The sequence below is a fragment of the Suncus etruscus genome, chromosome 8 (genome assembly GCF_024139225.1).
Source record: "Suncus etruscus isolate mSunEtr1 chromosome 8, mSunEtr1.pri.cur, whole genome shotgun sequence".
NCBI classification, from domain to species: Eukaryota; Metazoa; Chordata; class Mammalia; order Eulipotyphla; family Soricidae; genus Suncus; species Suncus etruscus.
Window position 1 is genome coordinate 24,620,929 of NC_064855.1, and position 18,771 is coordinate 24,639,699.

The 18,771-nt window shown below is 52.8% G+C and overlaps 2 protein-coding genes across 3 annotated transcripts in view; both read left to right on the plus strand.

Moving 5' to 3' along the window:
* DCPS (decapping enzyme, scavenger) overlaps nucleotides 1-2,142 on the plus strand; it is a 43,239-nt gene extending 41,097 nt beyond the window's left edge. Inside the window, 2 exon segments of the mRNA XM_049778428.1 lie at nucleotides 755-865; nucleotides 1,739-2,142. Coding sequence (XP_049634385.1) covers nucleotides 755-865; nucleotides 1,739-2,008 — 381 coding nt within the window. The 3' untranslated portion in view covers nucleotides 2,009-2,142.
* Nucleotides 2,143-11,202: 9,060 nt separating this feature from the next.
* ST3GAL4 (ST3 beta-galactoside alpha-2,3-sialyltransferase 4) overlaps nucleotides 11,203-18,771 on the plus strand; it is a 29,760-nt gene continuing 22,191 nt past the window's right edge. Inside the window, exon 1 of one of the 2 annotated variants that reach the window (XM_049778909.1) lies at nucleotides 11,203-11,287. The gene's annotated coding sequence lies outside the window, so the exon portion shown is untranslated. The remainder of the gene's footprint in view (nucleotides 11,288-18,771) is intronic. The other variant, XM_049778908.1, reaches the window with a different exon arrangement.

Consider the following 18,771-nt stretch of genomic DNA (forward strand, 5'->3'; position numbering starts at 1 on the left):
TAACACAGTGGGGCAGGCACTTGCCTTGCATGTAGCCAACCTAGGTTTGATTGCCTGGTTTCCCATGGGAATATGGTCTCTGGAGCCTGCCAGGAGTGATTCCTGAGTGCAGAGCCAAGAGGAACCCCTGAGCACCACCAAGTGTGGCCCTCAAACAAAAAAAATAATGCAGGGCTGGTGAGGTGGCGCTAGAGGTAAGGTGTCTGTCTTGCAAGCACTAGCCAAGGAAGGACCGTGGTTTGATCTCCCGGCGTCCCATATGGTCTCCCCTAGCCAGGGACAATTTCTGAGCGCTTAGCCAGGAGTAACCCCTGAGCATCAAACGGGTGTTTCCCAAAACCCCCCCTCCAAAATAAATAATGCATGAAAAAGAACACTGCAGTCCTGTGCCCACTGTGTCACTCCTGCTAGTTTATGTTTTCTTTTTATGAGAAAATCTGGGCACCTTTAGCCAGAGCATTTGAAGCCTGAGTACTCAGACGTGTAGCTCAGAGCCAGCTGCATCTCTGCATCCCTCAGTCCAGACAATAGCCTTACAGTGGGAAGGGCCAGCCATGGCATCTTGTTGGAGCCTAGTTGCAGAAGTTCCTATAGCACCATCTTTAGCAGTCACAGAATCCTGATCCTTAGACTAGGGAGGTTCTGCGCCAGGGATGTACAGTGGGCAGCAGGGCTGCCTGGCTTTCTCAGGGATTCCTAGTCCGCCCCATGATGGTGCCTGTAGCCCTCTCCATTTTGTCCTGTGTCTCTGCAGCTTGATGACCTTTACCTGATTGCCATCTGCCATCGCCGTGGAGTCCGGTCACTACGGGACCTCACTGCAGAGCACCTGCCATTGCTCAGAAACATCCTCCAGGAGGGCCAGGTGGGTGCTTGGCCAGCTCTCCCATGCCCCAACCCCCCAGGGTCCCAGCCTCCCACTTCGCCCTTCCCAGAAGCCCTGGGTCATCTCTTTGGACACCAGTGTGAGTGGGCACCACAGCAAGAGAACTTGTATGGCCCTGATGGTCCTCTCCCAGTCCTGCCCTGCCTCCTGCCTGTACCCTGCAAGCCCTGTGGCTACTCTTCTGGTGAACTTCTCTTCCCTTTTTTCCTCACAATTCAGTACCCACCCAGGCAGACCATTCTGCAGTATCAGATGGAACTAGGGCAGGTGTAGGGGAAAGGGGAGAAGCCTAGGGTTGCGTCATTTGGACCTGAGGCAGTGACTGACCCAGCCCCTTCCTGACCCATACGTCATGGGGGTCCTGAGATGCATGAAGTTGCTGCTGGCTGTGCCAGGGCTGCTCGACACTTCCTGCCTGCTCATGTCACCCCTCTTCTGGACTTGTTCTGGATGATTCTGGGTGCCTGGCTTTGGTCTCATCTGCTACTGAGCACTGGGAATCCTTGGGGAGTGCCCAATGGAGGCTAGTGTATTCTAGCAGGCCCAGCCTCAGATTCTAAGGGAACCGTGTTCCCCTTTCCACTGGGAATCCAAGGAGCATGTCACAGTTTATCAAGCTGCTCTGGGGTCTCTGGCAGCAGTGCCCCCAGACCCCATTTTCCTTTTCATCCAAACTTAGCTCAGCCCCACCCCTTTCTCTGGTTCCTAAGTTTCTCAAGATATTCCATTCCCTCCTGCCATCTTGCCCATTCCTCAGAACCCAGTCCATGGTGCAGCAGGGGGTGGGAGGTGCCCAGATCCCTGGGGCCCCAGGGAGGAGCTGTATGCTGGTAACACGCTGCCCTCTTCCAGGACGCCATCCAGCAGCGCTACCAGGTGCCGGCCGATCGGCTGCGCGTGTACCTGCACTACCTGCCCTCCTACTACCATCTGCACATACACTTCACAGCCCTGGGCTTTGAGGCGCCTGGCACAGCCGTGGAGCGCGCACACCTGCTGGCGCAGGTTATTGAGAACCTGGAGCAAGACCCTGCCTACTACCAGCATCGCAGCCTCACCTTCGCCCTCAGGGCCGACGACCCTCTGCTCCAGCTCCTGCAGAAGGCCCATGGCAGCAACTGAACAAGGGTGGGGGTGTCCCCAGGGATTATGGGGCCAGGCAGGGAGTTAGCACCCAGTATCTTTTTAAAAATAGATGACTTATTTTGTACTGACTCAGACTGTATGTATGTGTGAATAAATATTGACTTAGTTTATTGAGGACTATCAGGGTGACATGGGCTGGGAAGAGCAGCTCAGTCTGGAGAAGGAGGAAGGTTTTGGGGCGGTGGCCCCGGCAGGCACCTGCAGGACTGCCTCCAAATTGCCCAACACAGCAGCCCTGAGATTGCTGGGATCCAGTGCCCAAGACCCTCCACTTTTTTTTTTTTTACTTTTCTTGTGGAAGGTTGAATGTATCCCGCGATGCTCATGAATGACTCCTGCTCTCTGCTCAGGAATTAATCATGGCAGTGCTGGGAGTCGAACCTGGGTCAGCCACATGCAAGGCAAATGCCCTACTGCTATACTATCGCTCTGATTCCCAACCTTCCATCTTCTGCTCTGTACTGTCCTGTTTCCGGTGCTTCTCTGGGTCCGAGTGTCCCAGTCCCAAGACAGTCACGACAATCGGGGCCCGACAGTGGGAGTCTCTGAATTCATCCCTGGCACCACACAGACTTGAGCACTCTGGCCATGACCCCAAAACATCCCTTCCCTAAAAGTTATTTTTAGGGAGTTATTTTTGAGGCCACTTCCTTTTTCGCTCCTAAGCCTTAAGGTCACTCCTTGCCATTGGAGGCAGCCCCACTGGAGGGCTCCTTTTATTTATTATTTTTAATTGAATTATCATGAGATACACAGTTGTTAATGCTTGACTCTCAGTCATATGGTGTTCTAACACCCATCTCTTCACCAGTGCACAAGCAATTCAGCAAGAGAAACATACCTAGGGCATCCGGATCGGAAAGGAGGAAGTCTAGCTCTCACTATTTGCAGATGACATGATACTATATTTAGAAAAATCCTAAAGACTACAAAAATAAAAGCCTCTAGAAACAATAGATTTATAAAGTGGCAGGCTACAAAATTAATCCTCAAAAACCCAGAGCTTTTTTTTTTATGCAGATAATCAAAGTGCCGGCTAGCTTCTTGTTGCCTGCTAGTGGCAGGGATTTGGCAGGAATCCAGTGACTCTACCGATGGCCTTGTCCTCTTATTTGTTTTCCCTTGAATGATTTGTCTGGCAGAAAGACAAAACACCTCCAGGAACAGCCAGTATATCAAATACAAAACAGATTGTCAGTGAGCACTGTGATAAGGTTATTTGGGAGCAAGATCCAAAGTTTGAGTGAGCAGCTAGGTGTGGAGGAGGGATAGGCCCTGCAAGGGGGAAGGTGAGGGCCTGGAGAGGCTTTTGCCAGTCTGAGTCTGAGGGTCCAGGAGCCTGCAGGGGAGTCTGGCAGGCAGGTCCATGCAGGGAACCCCAGCTCACAGACACAGCACACGGACCTCTCACAGGCCACCAAAGAAGTTGCATTGCTGGTTCCTCCCTAAGGAAGAGGGTGTCTGCTGAGCACAGCAGCTCAGGGTGGCATCCCCTGGCCTGAATTCTAGGGGTGAAGCCCTTCCCCAGAAGCTGTGTACACCAGGCAAGGTTCTGGCTTGGTGCTGGAGCTGGACAGAGGCTGGAAGTCACTCTCTAGAGCTGACCTTTATCCTATGATTCTAGACAGCAGCATTGTTCCCCACCCCCTCCCCAGCCCTCATACCTGCTGCATTGTCAGGGGTGAAGGGAGATCAGGCCTGGTTTGAAAACCCTGTCTCTCAGAAACATTGTCTGATGTGCTCTTGTTTTTTCTTGGGGGAGTGGAGGAGCATTGCTCAGGGCTCTGCTCTGCTCTAGGGGTCTCTTCCTGAAGAGTTCATGGGATGCTCTAGGTCTCTCTCTGCTGAGTTTAGGGGACGAGTTGCTGAGGATGACTCTGGAGCTTCCTGCCCACCAATGCTCCACCCATTGAGCTCCCTCTCCAGCCCTGATGATAGACTCCTGAACTAAGAATTGCCAGCTCCAATGACCCCAAGCGAACAGAGTGGGAGGCATCTGGGAAGGGATTCTCTGGAGCTAAGTCTTGAAGGTTCCTACAGTGCTTGCTCAGAGATGCCTCAGGCTTCCAACAAGACCCCAACATGAGAAAAGGCTTTGTAAGGGATGAGCATGGTGGTGGTGGTGGTGGTGGGGACAAGAATGAAGGAAGAGGTGACAGCTGCCCAGCTGGGCTAGGTTAAGTGAGAAGGGACCCTACATTATTTGTCCAGGGTCAGGAAAAAAAAATCTAAAGATGGGGCTGGAGCCATAGTACATTGCCATAGTACAGTAGGGAGAGCATTTGCGAGCCTGGGTTCTATCCCCTGAATCCTATATGATCCACTGGGCAATGCCAGGAGTGATATCCAAACTCTGCAGGGTATTCCCCTCAATTAAAGACAAACAGAAGGGGAGCAGGGAGTCGTGAAGATGAGATCCCTGAACAGCAAGCTTGCCATTGCCCCTCAGAACCTGCCCACCCTTGTGAGGGGCCCCTCCTAAGAGGTCACATTCGAAATATAGGCCAAGGCTTTTTTCTGTCTCTGCAGGGCTTTGCTGGCTTTGAATGTGCAGAAAGACAAGCAGGCTACCCAAGGGGTTTCCCTCAGCTTCTGCCTTTCCAGATCTGCCCTGCATGAATACACACAGGCTTGTTTGTCTGTCCCTCTGTTCCCACTGAGGTTCCCTTGCTCTTTCCTACAAACTCAACTGGGGTGGAGGCAGGAAGGTGAGGTTGTAGGTTCAACTGCTGCTTTGGAAGGCTTGGGGAGGCAGAGAAGGGGGTATGTGTTCCCCCGAGTCTGCCTTCAGAGAGGAAGAGAGTCAGTTCTGTGCCCCTGGCACCATCTTCCAGCTTTGCTTCACAGCAGAATCCAAGCTGCTGTCCACATGCCTGCTTCTAAGTCAGAATGAGGTACTCTTAAAAGGGATTATGGGGCCCAAGGACAGACAACACCTCCTCCTTGAGGGAGTCACGGGTCAGATAAAGCACCTCCTGTCATGGGCACTGTGCTGCCCAGCATAGGTTTCCTGGGAAACCCAGATCTCCCCTGACCGAACCTCACGGTTCTTAGCTCAGTGGAACAGGCCAACAACTACAGGCAAGGCCCTCTGCCTGGAGACTCTCCAGTGTTCTATGTTGGGGGAGCCGACACAGAGTTTACTCTGGCCAGCTGACTGGCTTACAAAAGGAAGGAAGTGCTTAGAGATATCTGTGCCTCCTGCCCAAGCTCCTCTCCCTTTGCTCAAAATTCTGCCTTGAAGCATGAGAGAGAGAGAGAGAAAGAGAGAGAAAGAGAGAGAGAGAGAGGGAGAGAGGGAGAGAGAGAGAGGGAGAGAGAGAAACTTATTTACTGTTAGTAAATAAATATGAATTAAATCTACTTTGCTTTATTTGTTTATTTTTTGGTTTATTCATTTGTTTGTTTGTTTTGGTTTATTTGGCTTTGTTTGTTTTTTTTGGTTTATTTTTATAGGCCACACCTGGTGGTGCTCAGGGGTTACTACTGGCCCTGCTTTCAGAAATCACTCCTGGCAGGCTCGGGGAACCATATGGGATTCCGGGATTGAACCCGGCTCCATCCAAGGTCTGCCATGTGCAAGGCAAACTCCTTACTGCTGTGCTATCACTCTGGGCTCTGTTTATTTTTTTTATCCCACCAGTAATTGCTCAAGGCTCTGTGATCATGTATCACTCACTCCTGGTGAGGTTTGAGATACCATACGGGATCCCAGGGATTGAACCTGGGTTGCTTGCATGCAAGGCAAGCACCTTAATCTGACTTGGGGAACCGCCCCAGCCCCAAACATTTGTTTTTTAATATTTAATAATTCTGGGGCCGGAGCAGTGGCACAAGCCGTAGTAGGGCATTTGCCTTGCAGGTGCTGACCTAGGACTTACCACAGTTCGATCCCCCAGTGTCCCATATGGTCCCCTAAGCCAGGAGCGATTTCTGAGCGCATAACCAGGAGTAAATCCCTGAGTGTCACCGGGTGTGGCCCAAAACCAAAAAAAAATATATTAGTAATTCCTCACATGGAATTGTGCCACACAAGCTCGCTGAGTACCCAGAAAACTCAGGAAGCCCTGGGGACTTCCAGAGTAAAACGTGGTGCCGAAGTGTCACTGCCTCAGGGACCCGAAGCTGTTTCTAGCAAGAAGAGACACGTGTTAGAACACGAGCATGTGTTTTCTTCAGAAAAACTGGAGAATGAAAGGTAAACCCAGGAAACATTTTGGTTTGATTTTTGTTGGGGCTACGCCAGAGTTCTCAGTCCTTACTCCTGGTTCTACACTCAGGGAGGGCTCACTCACTCCTGGCAGGCTGGGGACTTGGGTGCCTGGGAGACTGGGGCTTGGGGTGGTGCCAGGGTGGTCCCAGAGATTGAACTCTTGTTCACCACATACCAGGCAAATGATGCCAGTGGGAGTTCCCCTGGTGACTTATGTGAAATAGGGAACAGAAAGGCAGCAGCCTCGAGAAGGGAATTTGCCGCTTTCTTCTCTCTACCTCTGCCACCTTTGGAATGATTGAGGAAATCCAGGGCTGATTAAGAGTCAGCCTTGCTTTGAGCCTTGCTCTTTGCAGGAAAGGAAAGGCAGCCCTAGAGCTCACCGAGGCCTCTCAGGTCCTGGCTTTCCCCATTCAGAAAAGAATTTTAGGAGGGGAGGAGCAGTGAAGCACTGAATTAACAACAACAACAACAAAAAAATACTAAACTCGGGGTTTTATGGAGAATTCTGGGGTGGGGGATTACTGAGGAGAGAGCATGACTTCTCCAAAGGTTGAGAAAAACCCCAGTACACCTACCAGTGTAAAGGTCTGAGTCACATCCCCAGAGGGCAGATGTGGATGACATAAACTCAGGCAGCATATGAGTGCACTTTGTTCCAAGCTAGCTTTTTTTTTTTTTTAACTTTATTATTTTGTTTTTGGGTCACACCCAGCAGTGCTCAGGGGTTACTCCTGGCTCTGCACTCAGATATTGCCTCTGGCAGGCTAGGGGACCATATGGGATGCCCGAAATTGAACCGGTTCCCTCCCAGGTCTGCCATATGCAAGGCAAATGCCCTACTGCTGTGCTATCTCTGGCCACCCAAGCTGGCTTTTATAGGGTTTCTCCCAAACTCCTCCTGTGGGCCTTTTCTGTTGTGTATGTAAACATTTTATGGGATTATTATGTTATTGACCCTACCCTGATCGGTGATTGTGCCCTACCCTAGGGTGTGACCTGGCATTCTGCCCCCACCCTAGGGTGGTATCTGATTCTGGGGGATAAAAACAAGGGTCTATGGAAGGCGAAGGGCTTTTTGGCTGGAACTGAGGCTGAGACTTTGGACTGCAGTCTTGTCAACTGAATAAAGCTAATATTTCCACAAGCCTGACTGCGAGCTGTTTACCCGCCGTTTCACCTCAGAACCGTTGGCTGGACAGGGTGGCAGACTCGTGCTCCGAGCCGGAGGGGAAAGACCTCATCCTCCATCCCTCCATCAGTCAACCTTTTCAGGGGCTGACTCGCAACACTTTTCCATCTAGATAAGAGTGCTTTGCTGGGGTGTTCGATGGTCTTGATATTCCTTTTGGGGGATGGGGCACACCGGGTTGGTGCTCAGGGATTACTCCTGGCTCTGCTCTCAGTGACCCCTCCTGGCAGGCTCTGGGGACCATATGGGATGCCTGGATGGAACGTGGGTCTGTCGGTTCTGGGTCAGTCTCAGGTCAGTCATGTGCGAGGCAAACACCCTGCCCACTGTACTCTCAGGTCCCTTGATATTTCTTTCTTGGCCTTTGTTCCTGCTGGAGCTTTTTTCCAAGGAAGTCCAACCTTCTCTTGTTCTGTGCTGATGCCAGTTAAAGGTTTTATCAGTTTATACATTCCTGTCTCTACAAAGTCCTGGCAGTCTTAGAGCTGTGGTTTAATTACTTTCTAAGAATTCACTACCCTGGGGGGTGCCCGTTGCCTTTCTGCCTGCCTGCCAATTCCCAAGAACCCAAATAGTAGAACTATCTTTTGGACCATAGGGGGACATTTCCTAGTGCTGTTCCTTTTCACTGAAGAGGCAGTGGGGGCCGAGGGTTCCACCCTAGCCTGACCAATAGGATGGCAGGCCAGTGACAGCTTAGCTCTGAAACCAGCAGCCATGGCAGCTCCGACCCCAAGGGATTTTTGTGGGCATAGTCAGCACTCAGGAAACATAGCTGCTGTTTTCCAACTCTGTGAAGGACTGAGAAAAAGGATGTAACTGGAGATATTTGGGCCAGACACAAAAAACAACTTCCTGATTGGGAGAACCACGAAACCCGAGAGCCAGCCAGGGCGGCATGGCAACAGCAAGACTTCGAGGCAGAAAGGCCAGTGGTGGACTCTCCGAACCCAATGCTCCGCTCTGTGGTTAATTGATCGTGGCCCGAAATGCAGGCCAGGGCAGCCCACAGGCCTTCTCAGGCCAGCATCCGGTCTCGAGGTTCCTAGAGGGCTTTTCAGCCCAGGCCTTAGGGCAGCTTTCTGACACAGAGCAGGGATGTCCCCTGCCATCGAGAACCCTGGGAACAGCTCCGCTCCCTGGTCCAGCCATAGAAATCTGATAAAAATAGAAGCTGAAATACCATCCTGGAAAGTGCTATTTTTAAAAGCGTCTGCGATGCGGGATTGGCTTTATTTCTTTCTCAAACGGCATCTTGATGTGCCCTGTTCCTGCTGGGCAGGATGCTAACGTGACACATGCTAGGGACAGAAGCCAGAAGCCCACGAGGCGCATTTGTTAAATGTTTCCTTGCCTCCTGCCCCACCCATTGCCAGCCAGGAAGTGCTGTGGGCAGCGCTTCCTGCTCTGCATCACCTGCCAATCCGCTGTCTGCTGCTCTGCACCCCAAACCCCCAAAGAAGCGAGCCAAAGCCAGGTCAAGGGTGGAAAAGAAGAGGAGGGGTACAATTTCAAAGTGAAGAAGATCTAGGACTTAATTTCCCTCTTCTGCAGAGAGCAAGGCTCACAGCCCTTGTTGGTTTTCTATGTTGCCATTTTTTGAGTGGTGAGTCCCTCCCTTAACTTCAAGATTCCAGTATAATCCCCCAAATATTTTAGTTTTGAGGGCCATACCCAGCAATGCACAGGGGCTAGCCTTCATTTTGGGGTTACTCCTGAAAGTGCTCAGAGAATTATATAAGGCGCCAGGGATCAAACCCAGGTCAGTTGCTTGCAAAGTGTGTCTACCCTGTTGTACTATATCTCCGGACTCCATCATAGTGTCTCCTGGTGGGCAACTTGCAGCTTCCTGCTCAGAAAACGAAGCGGGTTCAGTGGGGGCCAGGGAGTAAGGGGTTCATGCCTCGTCTCCATAGGGTCGTGGGTTACAATCCCAGCACCAGAGGGCAAAAATATGACTCATTTCTGAAGAAAATAATGACTGAGTCGAGTCATTGAGAGTTTAACTGAACATCTGAGAAAAACCAGAATCTCATTCCCCTGCCCTGGAGATGAAGCTATCAGAGCTGGAGGGGATGATCCTGCACTTGTGGTCCTGGGGAGAAGTTTGCTTCTGGGTGCCCAGTAACCTGTTTGGGCCAAGCTGGGGGGGTGGGTGGGCGAGGGAGGTGGGGTGGGAGCCTGACTGATGTTTAGTGGTCAGAGGAAGGACCCAACCTGCAGACTAATAGAATAAACGTGCTCACTTCCCCTGCAGGCTCGTAGAATTTGCACAGAGCAAATTCTTACCCACTGCCTGGTTGAATGCCACCAAATGCCCTTTGAATAAACAGTCCTTTTCTTTTCGTTTTTTTCTACTACGAAAACTCAAGTTTGTCTTAAGTGACGGAAGCAAAGGGGAAACAGGTGCCAGCAGTGAAAGTCATAATGTTTTGCATAGTTCAGAACAACAGCTGCAGATGTGCACGTTGTAGACCCAGACGCTGCCAGAGGCCCAGAGGCACAACCTAAGTCCCAGGTTTCCTGCTGGTGTTCTGGAACTGGGAGAAGACTGTCTCCACCCCCACCTTTCCCCCACCCCCAGGCAGTGCTTCAGTTACTTGGTCTTTTCTGCAGCTGAGCCCCCAGGTCAAAGTGGGTATACTGGAATGGTACAAAAGGCATAGAGCCAAGACTTCAGCAGCAAGCAACCTGGGGGCCAGAGATAGTACTGCAGGTGAGGCATTCGCTTTATAGGTAGTCAATCCGGGTTCAACCTCTGGCATCCCTAACAGTAGGTCCCCAGTAGAAATTCCAGAATGTAGAACCAGGAGGAAGCCCAGAGCATCGCTGGGTGTGGCCTCCAAACAAACAAAAACAAAGGAACCAAAATCAGGCCCCATTCACCTGATCACCAGATGCTTTGCAGTGTCAGGGCTGGGGCCAAAGAGGAATGGGACAGATCATTGGGGTGGGGTGGGGGGAACTTGGGGTCACCCACGACTCCACCGAGGTGATAATGTGCAGCAAAGCTTCCACAGAGAAACCTCCTGTCTCCGCCGAGGTGGATATGAAGCCTTTTTTGCTCCTCGCATTAGCCACAACATGGCCATCCGCCTCCTTGGACTGGAGTCCATGGCCAGAGGTAAGGCCCCTGGAGGAAGCGCCAGTTTGTCCTCAGCGCTCAGTATCCCCACGGTGGCCCCCTTGAGCGCAGATAACTGTTGGTGAGCTGACTGAGGGGCATGTGGACCCAGAAAAAAGGGCAGGGGCCATTGGGGCTCCCTCAGGGCGCAGGATGCTGGGGGCCCTGGTGAGGAAGCGAAGCAGCCTCTCCCAACGAAGGTCAAGAGTCCAGGGTACCCTTTGGGGGGCCCAGGGAAAAGCTTAAGGGCCTGTGCCTCTGGTGCCAGGCCCACCCTGGGGCCTGCCTCAGTTTCCCACTGGAGGAAAGGCAGGCTGCGCTCACGGGAGAAGGGAAAGAGCCTTTGTTAGGGATCACTATTCCCGGGCCAGGGGACGAAGGCTGCGCCCCGCTGCATTGCGCCCAGTCCAGATAGCGCCAGCCCGGGCTCCCTGCTCGGCCCCGCGACCCTCGCCATTCCGCCCCGGGGCCCGGCTCCACCCGCACGGCCGCACCCAGCCCTTCCTCCCCGCGCTCGCGCCCCGGCCCTGTGCGCAAGCGTGTCCGGCCCCGGATCCGCCCCGTGCACGGCCCGGCCCGGCCCGGCCCCCGCCTCCAGGCCGGCGCCGCGCCCGCCCGCCCGCCCGCAGCCGGCCCCGCTCCCTGCCCGGGACCCGGCCGAGCGGAGCCACCGCGCCCGCGCCTAGCGGATCGGAGCCGCGCGCCCGCCGCGCTCCACCCGCGCGGGTGAGTACGCACAGCCGGGCCCGGGAGGGAGGCCGCGGGGCGCGCCGGGGGACCCCGCTGCCCGGTGCCCGGGACAGCCCGCGCCTGCCTGCCCGGGGCCGGCGGGAGCCCTGGTGGGACTGGGCACGTGGGCTCCGCGCCGGGCCTCCCCCGCAGGAGGGCAGAAGCGGGGAGCCCTTGGCTTGACCCCGTTTCTTTTCCGCGGGAAGCTAGCTGAGCGTCCTGCCTGCCACCCTGGAAGAAGCTCCCCGGACCATCCGCTTCTCTGCAAAGTTTAGAGCCTTTTCTTGCACCCCTCGCGGCTCCCCAGGATCCTTCAGCATCCTCCAAGCTGGGGTGGCTCTGTCCTGTCCAGGGAGTTGGGGGCACTGCTGGAGCTGACAGGCTCTGCCTGAGAAGTGTGGGTGCAGGACTTGCAAGCGAGGTCACCTGGCAGAGTCTGGCATGCTTGGGGGGAACAGGGGATTGGGGCGTAGGCCAGTGCCTTTACTGTGCAGTGGTAGTGGGAAGGAAAGGGATGGAGTTAGGGTGCTAGGAGGAGGGGTGGCAGAACCTTCGGGTTCAGCTGTGAATTTGGGGCATCTTCGCTGCACCCTCTTGTTATTAGAGGTACCTGGGCGCAGGGCAGGCAGCCCCTCCATTCCTAGTCTTGATGAGGCGTCCGGGCCTGGACTCTGAAGCTTTTTTCTGTGGATGCTGCTCCCCCAGATTCTGTGGGCCCTGCTCAAGGGCGATCACTTCTGAAATGCTGGGATAGACAATCGTGGGTTGCCCAGTGGTGTCTGTGTAACCTTGTGGCCACCCACAGACTAGCACCACCCCATGTCTCCTGGGAAAGCCTGGGTGCTTTCCCAAGAGAGAACATGGGGTGGAACCAAGTTTGGTGAACTTACCCTGGGGAGCCCTGGGAATAAACCCGGGGCCTGGGTTGTACCCTGTGCACTGCCAGCCCAGAGTGGATGTTGGTTAAGTGCTCAGAGATGTCCGCTCGGAGGAGAGGGGTGTGGTACTGCCTGTGAGCGGTGTCCAAACTGTCCCACAATTCTAGAGTGGATTCTGAGAGGGTGCCAGCCACTCGGGGCCAGAAGTGTCCTTGTAGGACTTTTTCCCATGCTCGGAGCTGGCCTGGGAGCCCTTCAGCCTCTGCCTAGGTGCCTGTCACTATTCTCAGTTCCACTCCTCTCTGTCTCCTCAAGCCCCAGACTCCAGTGTCCATTCCTCACTTTGTGGGACCACTGTGTCGGGCTCAGAGCCCTGGAGCAACCAGGGGAACATTTGGGCTGTCAACCCATCAGGCAGCTGGGTGTAGTGTAAGGTGGGGGCTAGACAGGAAAACATAAAGCCCAGGAGTGGGTCACTACCACAGACCACCGTGCCCCCCTTTTCCCAGGAGGGGATTCGGGCTGTGGAGGCCCGCAATGTCCCTTCTTCTCCCTCATTCTACCCAAAGCCGTGACTCACTCGCACTCAAAAATGAGGTTCCTTGGCCCTTCTAAGATCCCAGCCCTTTGGAACTCCCAGAGTCTTGTTTTCTGGGTAGAACTGAAAAAAGTGTTCCTTTCTGGAATTATTACAAATTCTGGAGCGGCTCCTCCAATCCCCAACCCCACACTAGCCTTGGAACTGGGCCCCCTTTCTAGACTTCATGTAACCTGGAATTATCTTGTGTTTATTTTTTTTAGATTTTATTTTATTTTATTTATTTTTTTGGGTCACACCTGGCAGCACTCAGGGGTTACTCCTGGCTCTGCTCTCAGAAATCGCTCCTGGCAGGCAATGGGGACAATGTGGGATGACAGGATTCGAACCAAGGTTGATCCTGGGTCAGCTGCTTGCAGTACAAAGGGCCTATCAATGAATGAAAACAGCCTATCAATGAATGCAAATGGCCTATCTCTATGCTATCTCTCAGGCCCCATCTTGTGTTTATTTTTATTTATTTTGGATTTTGAGTCACACTTGGCAGTGCTCAAGGGATCATGTGGTGTCAGGAATCAAACTCTGGCCCCCCCACATGCAAAGCTGCTCTCTAGTCCTAGTCCTGTGCTCCCTCTTTAGTCCCACCATCCTATGCTGTCTACACCCTGAGGTAGCTGACACCCTCTCCCCCAGAGCCGCATTCTGGAGGCCTGCCACAGAGAGTTTGTTACAGAGCTGAGTGGCTCACAGCTTTGCACCCAGAGCTGTGGCGCCCAGGAGTCGGCACCAGGCTCCTCAGACAGAATGCTTCCAACCAGCCCATGGGGTGCCCACTTCTGTAGACTCCTGCCTCCTGAACAGGACACCCCCCATCTCCCAATCAAAGTTCCTGAGCCACAGGCCAGGTCTGCAGATGGTGCTCAGAGCTGCTTCCTGAACAGCAAGTGCTCAAGCCAGACTTCATGCAGGGCTAGGGTGGGCTGGGGCGGCCTCTATGTTTCCTCTCCCTGCTGACTCCTGACTTCTGACTCTTGCTGCTCAGCCAGAGCTATGGCTTCTCGCCTTGTCCTTCCTGCTCAAGACCTGGAGCCTTGACTTAAGGTCTGGGTGGCCTGGAGGAAATAGGGAGGACATGGCTTGGGGGGGGGGCAGTGTCATGAGCTCCCTTATTGCAAATATGCTCAGTGCTTCTCTCCATGCACAAGAGGTTTGGAGGCTTCTGGGTAGGTGATCCTTGATTACTCTGTGTGTGAATGGGTTGGGGGGAAAGGGGGAGGGAGGGAGGGAGGGAGGGAGGGAGGGAGAGAGAGAGAGAGAGAGAGAGAGAGAGAGAGAGAGAGAGAGAGAGAGAGAGAGAGAGAGAGAGAGAGAGAGAGAGAGAGAGAGAGAGAGAGAGAGAGAGAGAGAGAGAATGGGTGGAACATTGGGACAGAGCTGCAGATCTTTGTGCCCCAGGGACCCCCAGCTTTGCCTTAGAGGTGACACAGTAGTGCTCAGCAGGCCTAGTCTTTGCCCTAGAGAGGAAGACAAGCTAAAAATTCAGAGCAAGATGCTGGCACAGGGAAGGGCCCCAGAAGGGGCAGTCTCATCTTCCTGCCTAAGCTTTGCTGGGGGCCGGCCCAGGATGGTGTCAACAACTAAGAGGCCAATGAGGCCCGTGGGCTGGCTATCACCTTGGGCCTAACTTGCCTTCCTTGGAATGTGCCTTCCCAGATGTGGTAGGACATTCTCATGCCTGGAGTGGGTGTCCTTCCCCGCCCAGGTCACTCCGGGCCTGCGAATAAAAAAGGACTTAGCCAAGTATGACAGCAGTTAGTGTCCACGCTTATCGCTTATCAAAAGCAGGCCCAGTGTGCTGAAAAGAAGAGATACTTCCTCTCACTCCTCATCTTCTCCTTTTGTGTTCAGCCCCTCCTCAGCCTTCCCAGAAACTTGTCCTGAAGAGATAGCAGGTCCAACCTGGAGGACTGACCACTTGGCCAAGGTCACAGGCCAAGGTGGAAGCTGCTAGGCCATAGGAGGACCCAGCCCTGCTTCTTGAGCTTTGTAGTACAGGTCACCCACTGTTCCCATCAGGTTTAGAGACCTGAGTCTTTGCAACAGGCCACAATGTGGGTGACAAAGGTGAGGGTGGGTTTGGTTCTCAACACCCCATAGTGCTACCCTGAACCCCACATACCACCCTAGCCATCTGACTCTGAATCCTCAGGGTCCCCTGGGTCAGCCAAGATCCCCTCCCTCTCCCATCTTTCACCAGTAATCTCTTTCATCTGCCTGTCCGGCACCCCTCCACATAGCTTCGATGCCACATCCTGCCAACAGGGTGCTGTTTGGGAATGGGTGTACCCTTTGGGGTGCAAACACAAGGAACAGGGACAACGTGACTGCTCCAGCAACCCCTGTCCACTGGCAGGAGTGACTTTGCTTCCAACTCCCTCATCTTGGGCTAGCTCAAGACTGGGGAGGGGGGATCCTCAACAACTCCTTTCTCAGTGGGACTCAGGGCTTGTCTCTGTGCCTTTAAGGTAGCTCAGGTGTGGAGAAGGGACAGGCAGGAGGGAATCAGGACCAAGGATGATCAGATGACAGGGGCGCTTGGTGGGGCAGGGGCAGGGGGAGGTGGAGAGACCAGAACCATGTTGGCTTGTTGACACAGAGCCTGCAAGGGCACAAACCTTGCTGCTGATCTAGTTGCCCCTCGGACAGCATATGATCCGACAGCATATGGTCCTCGGACAGCATGTGATCCGGGATTGGCTGTATCCCCTGATGGGGTGGGCTTGGGTGCTGCTATCAGATATTTGGGGGCTAGGGAAGGGCAAGTTCCCTTCAGTGAAGATGTTTACACAGATCTCTGCTGGTCATGAATCTTTGAGGATTTATTAATTCTAATATTGATTGATTTTTGAGATGCAGTTGAGAGACCAGCATCCTGCTTGCTTCACTGCTAGATCCTAAAGGCTAGATCTAGGGTTAGTACAATGGATAGGGCATTTGCATTGCACATGGCAAACCTACATCCCCATATGGTCCCTCTAGCCTGCCAGGAGTGATTTCTGAGTGCAGAGCAGGAGTAACTATTGAGCACTTTCATGTGGCCTAAAAACAAACAAACAAACAAACAAAATTAATAATTATGGCTATATCATTAAAATCTGGGGGTTACTTAAGCCTTTTCTACTTTGAAACACCATTGTGAAAAATTTTTAGGTCTGCAAGTTTATAAAAGAAGGTAGGCACTCTAATGTTTAAGGAGTTACGTAAGTTTTATGGCTTTAGATTGCCTTGTGTGCTGTTAAGAAATATTATAACGTGTTACAATCTGGGGACTTGAGGGAGAAAGTAATTGTACAGGGATTCTGTTTTATTTATCTTAATGTTCTTTCGCTGAAAGTTCAAAGTTAAGATATCAGCAAGGGGACTTCTTCTGAGAATTATGTTATGGGTGATTCTCCTTCCACTGTAACTTTACCTTGTCCTCTTTCTCTGCATCTTTGTTCTCATAATTAAAAATAAAAAAATTAAAAAAAAAGAAAAGCAACAAAAAAACAACAACAACAACAACAAAAAAAGAAGGTAGGCACTTGGGGCTAGAGAGATAGCACAGCAGTAAGGCATTTGCCTTGCACGCAGCTGATCGTAGGGCATTTGCCTTGCATGCAGTTGATCCAGGATGGATGGTGTCCAAATGGTCCCCCAAGCCAGGAGCGATTTCTGAGTGCAGAGCCAGGAGTAGCCCCTGAGTGCTGCCGGGTGTGACCCAACCCCCCACCCCCCAAAAAAAAGAAGGTAGGTACTTGCCTTGCATGCTGCTGTTTTGATCCCCGTCACTACCATATGCCCCCCTGAGCCCTGCCAGGAGTGATCCCTGAGTGTAGAGCTAGGAGTGATCTGTGAGTACTATTGGCTGTGGCCTAAAGAAACCAATAGAATAAAAATGAAATAGGCTGGCCAATAAAATTTTTACTGATGCCAAATCACAAATTTTAGGGGGCCGGAGAGATAGCATAGTGGTAAGGCACTTGCCTTGCATACAGTGGACCCAAGACAGACCTGGTTCGATTCCTGGCATCCCATATGGTCCCCCCGAGCTTGTCAGGAGCAATTTCTGAGCACAGAGCCAGGAGTAACCCCTGAGCATAGCCAGTGTGGTCCCAAAACCAAACCAATCAATCAATAAACTGCTTTAAAAAAAAAATCACAAATTTATCTTCATATCCCCATCTCCACATTGAGATCCTGGCCCTGGATAAAGTCTGGACCCACACAGTTTAAGAAGTGAGGGTCAGATCTGACCAAGAATATGTGCTCAGTAGTTCTTTGTTTGCAAAATCAGAGTTGGGGTTACTTTACTTTTGGGGGGGGTAGGGATGCTCCAGATGTGTTTGGGTGTCTGGGAGCCCCTCTTGGCAATATTCAGCCCAGGCAGGCCGGGGTCTAACTCAGCTTCTGCTGCAAGGCCCAAGCTTCTTCCTGACCCTTGGACATTCCCCCACTGGTCCTCGATGGACCTGCCTATGTGTACCCCTGTTTTTAGGGCAGATGGAGAAGAGGGTTCTTTTTGTTGGTAGCTGTTGTCAGAAGAGCTGGTCTGGTTTTTGTATCTGTGTGTTGTGGGAGACATCAGAGGGTCCCCTGGGGCTGTGACAGGTGGAGTGTCCTGGGGAAGGCATGTCTCTACTGTATCTACCCCACAACCAGCTCCTGCCACCCCAGCAGCCTGAGCTTCCTCTGCACTAAGTGGGCCATGTTCACTTCCTTTCCCTGTCATCAGCCTTTCCTCCTTATTGGGGATCCTCAGGGCTTGCCCCCTCCACTTCTGAGATTTTGGGGAACCATTCGTGAGGAGTCCCTTCTCAGGTATCATGTGCTTAGGGATCACTCCCAGAAGTCCCAGGGGACTTGGGTATCGTACCAATTTTCAGTTGCATGCAAGGCAAGAGCCTTAATCTCTGCCATCTCTCCATTTCCCCTATTTTTAACTTTGACCTGAACAATATTTTTTCTTTTTACAAGGCAGAGGGTCTCCAAGCTGTGTTCAGGGATTCAGGGAGTACTGAGCTCTTCCAGTGACTCAGCCACCAGACTGGGTGTTGGAGGTATGCAGTGCTCTTTGGTCTGAACGCTGCTGTGTGTGTGTGTGTGTGTGTGTGTGGGTCAGACTCAGCCTGAGGCTTCCAAGGTTTTTACTGCTGCTCCTGCATATTGTCATCCACATTTAGTTTCCTTTGAGTGTTTCTTTTACATTTTTTCTTATGAGACTCTCCCCCCCCCCTTTTTTTTTTTGTTTTTGTTTTTGTTTTTGGGTTACACCCAGCAGCGCTCAGGGGTTACTTCTGGCTCTACGCTCAGAAATCGCTCCTGGCAGACTCAGGGGACCATATGGGATGCAGGGATTTGAACCACCATTCTTCTGCACGCAAGGCAAACACTTTACCTCCGTGGTATTTCTTTGGCCCGCGACTCTCTCCCTTTTGACACCCTGTAAGATGGTTCTCACTGTGCCAGCATTGCCTGCCCTACTCTGTTCTTGGGTGCCCTTGGCAATCACCTTTCTCAGTCCAGACCAGCTGCAGTGCCTGCCCCAGACTCCACACTCTGCAGGCTCCTTTCCTGTAGCCCTGTCACCTTCCTCCTGTGCCACCTCTCCCAGTGGGATGAACAGACACAGGGGCATAGGCTGGCCAGTGTTCCTGGGAACAGGGGCAGATGGGCACGTCCCCTGGTTGTAAGGAGCCTCAGATCCCTGCTAGGTGGAGTTTGAGACTTGACACCCCCCATCATCGCAGGCCAAAGTCTTCGCTGGAGTTTCTGGCCCGGCGTTAAGGCTAGCCACTCCTAGTGCCTCCTGCCAGCCTCCTCTGTGCCGCTGCCTCTGCGACAGGCCAGCACCTCCCTCCCTGCCTTTGTGGACTGGGGTGAGGATCCTGATGTTCCAAGAGCCCCACCTACCAGCCTGGAGGGCAGCTGGTGTGAGAGTGGGACATGGGATTCCTGGGAATTTGTTGGTCAAGGTCACTGCAGCACAGCTACCAGCAGGGGAGGGAGGGACACTGGGCTGGTGA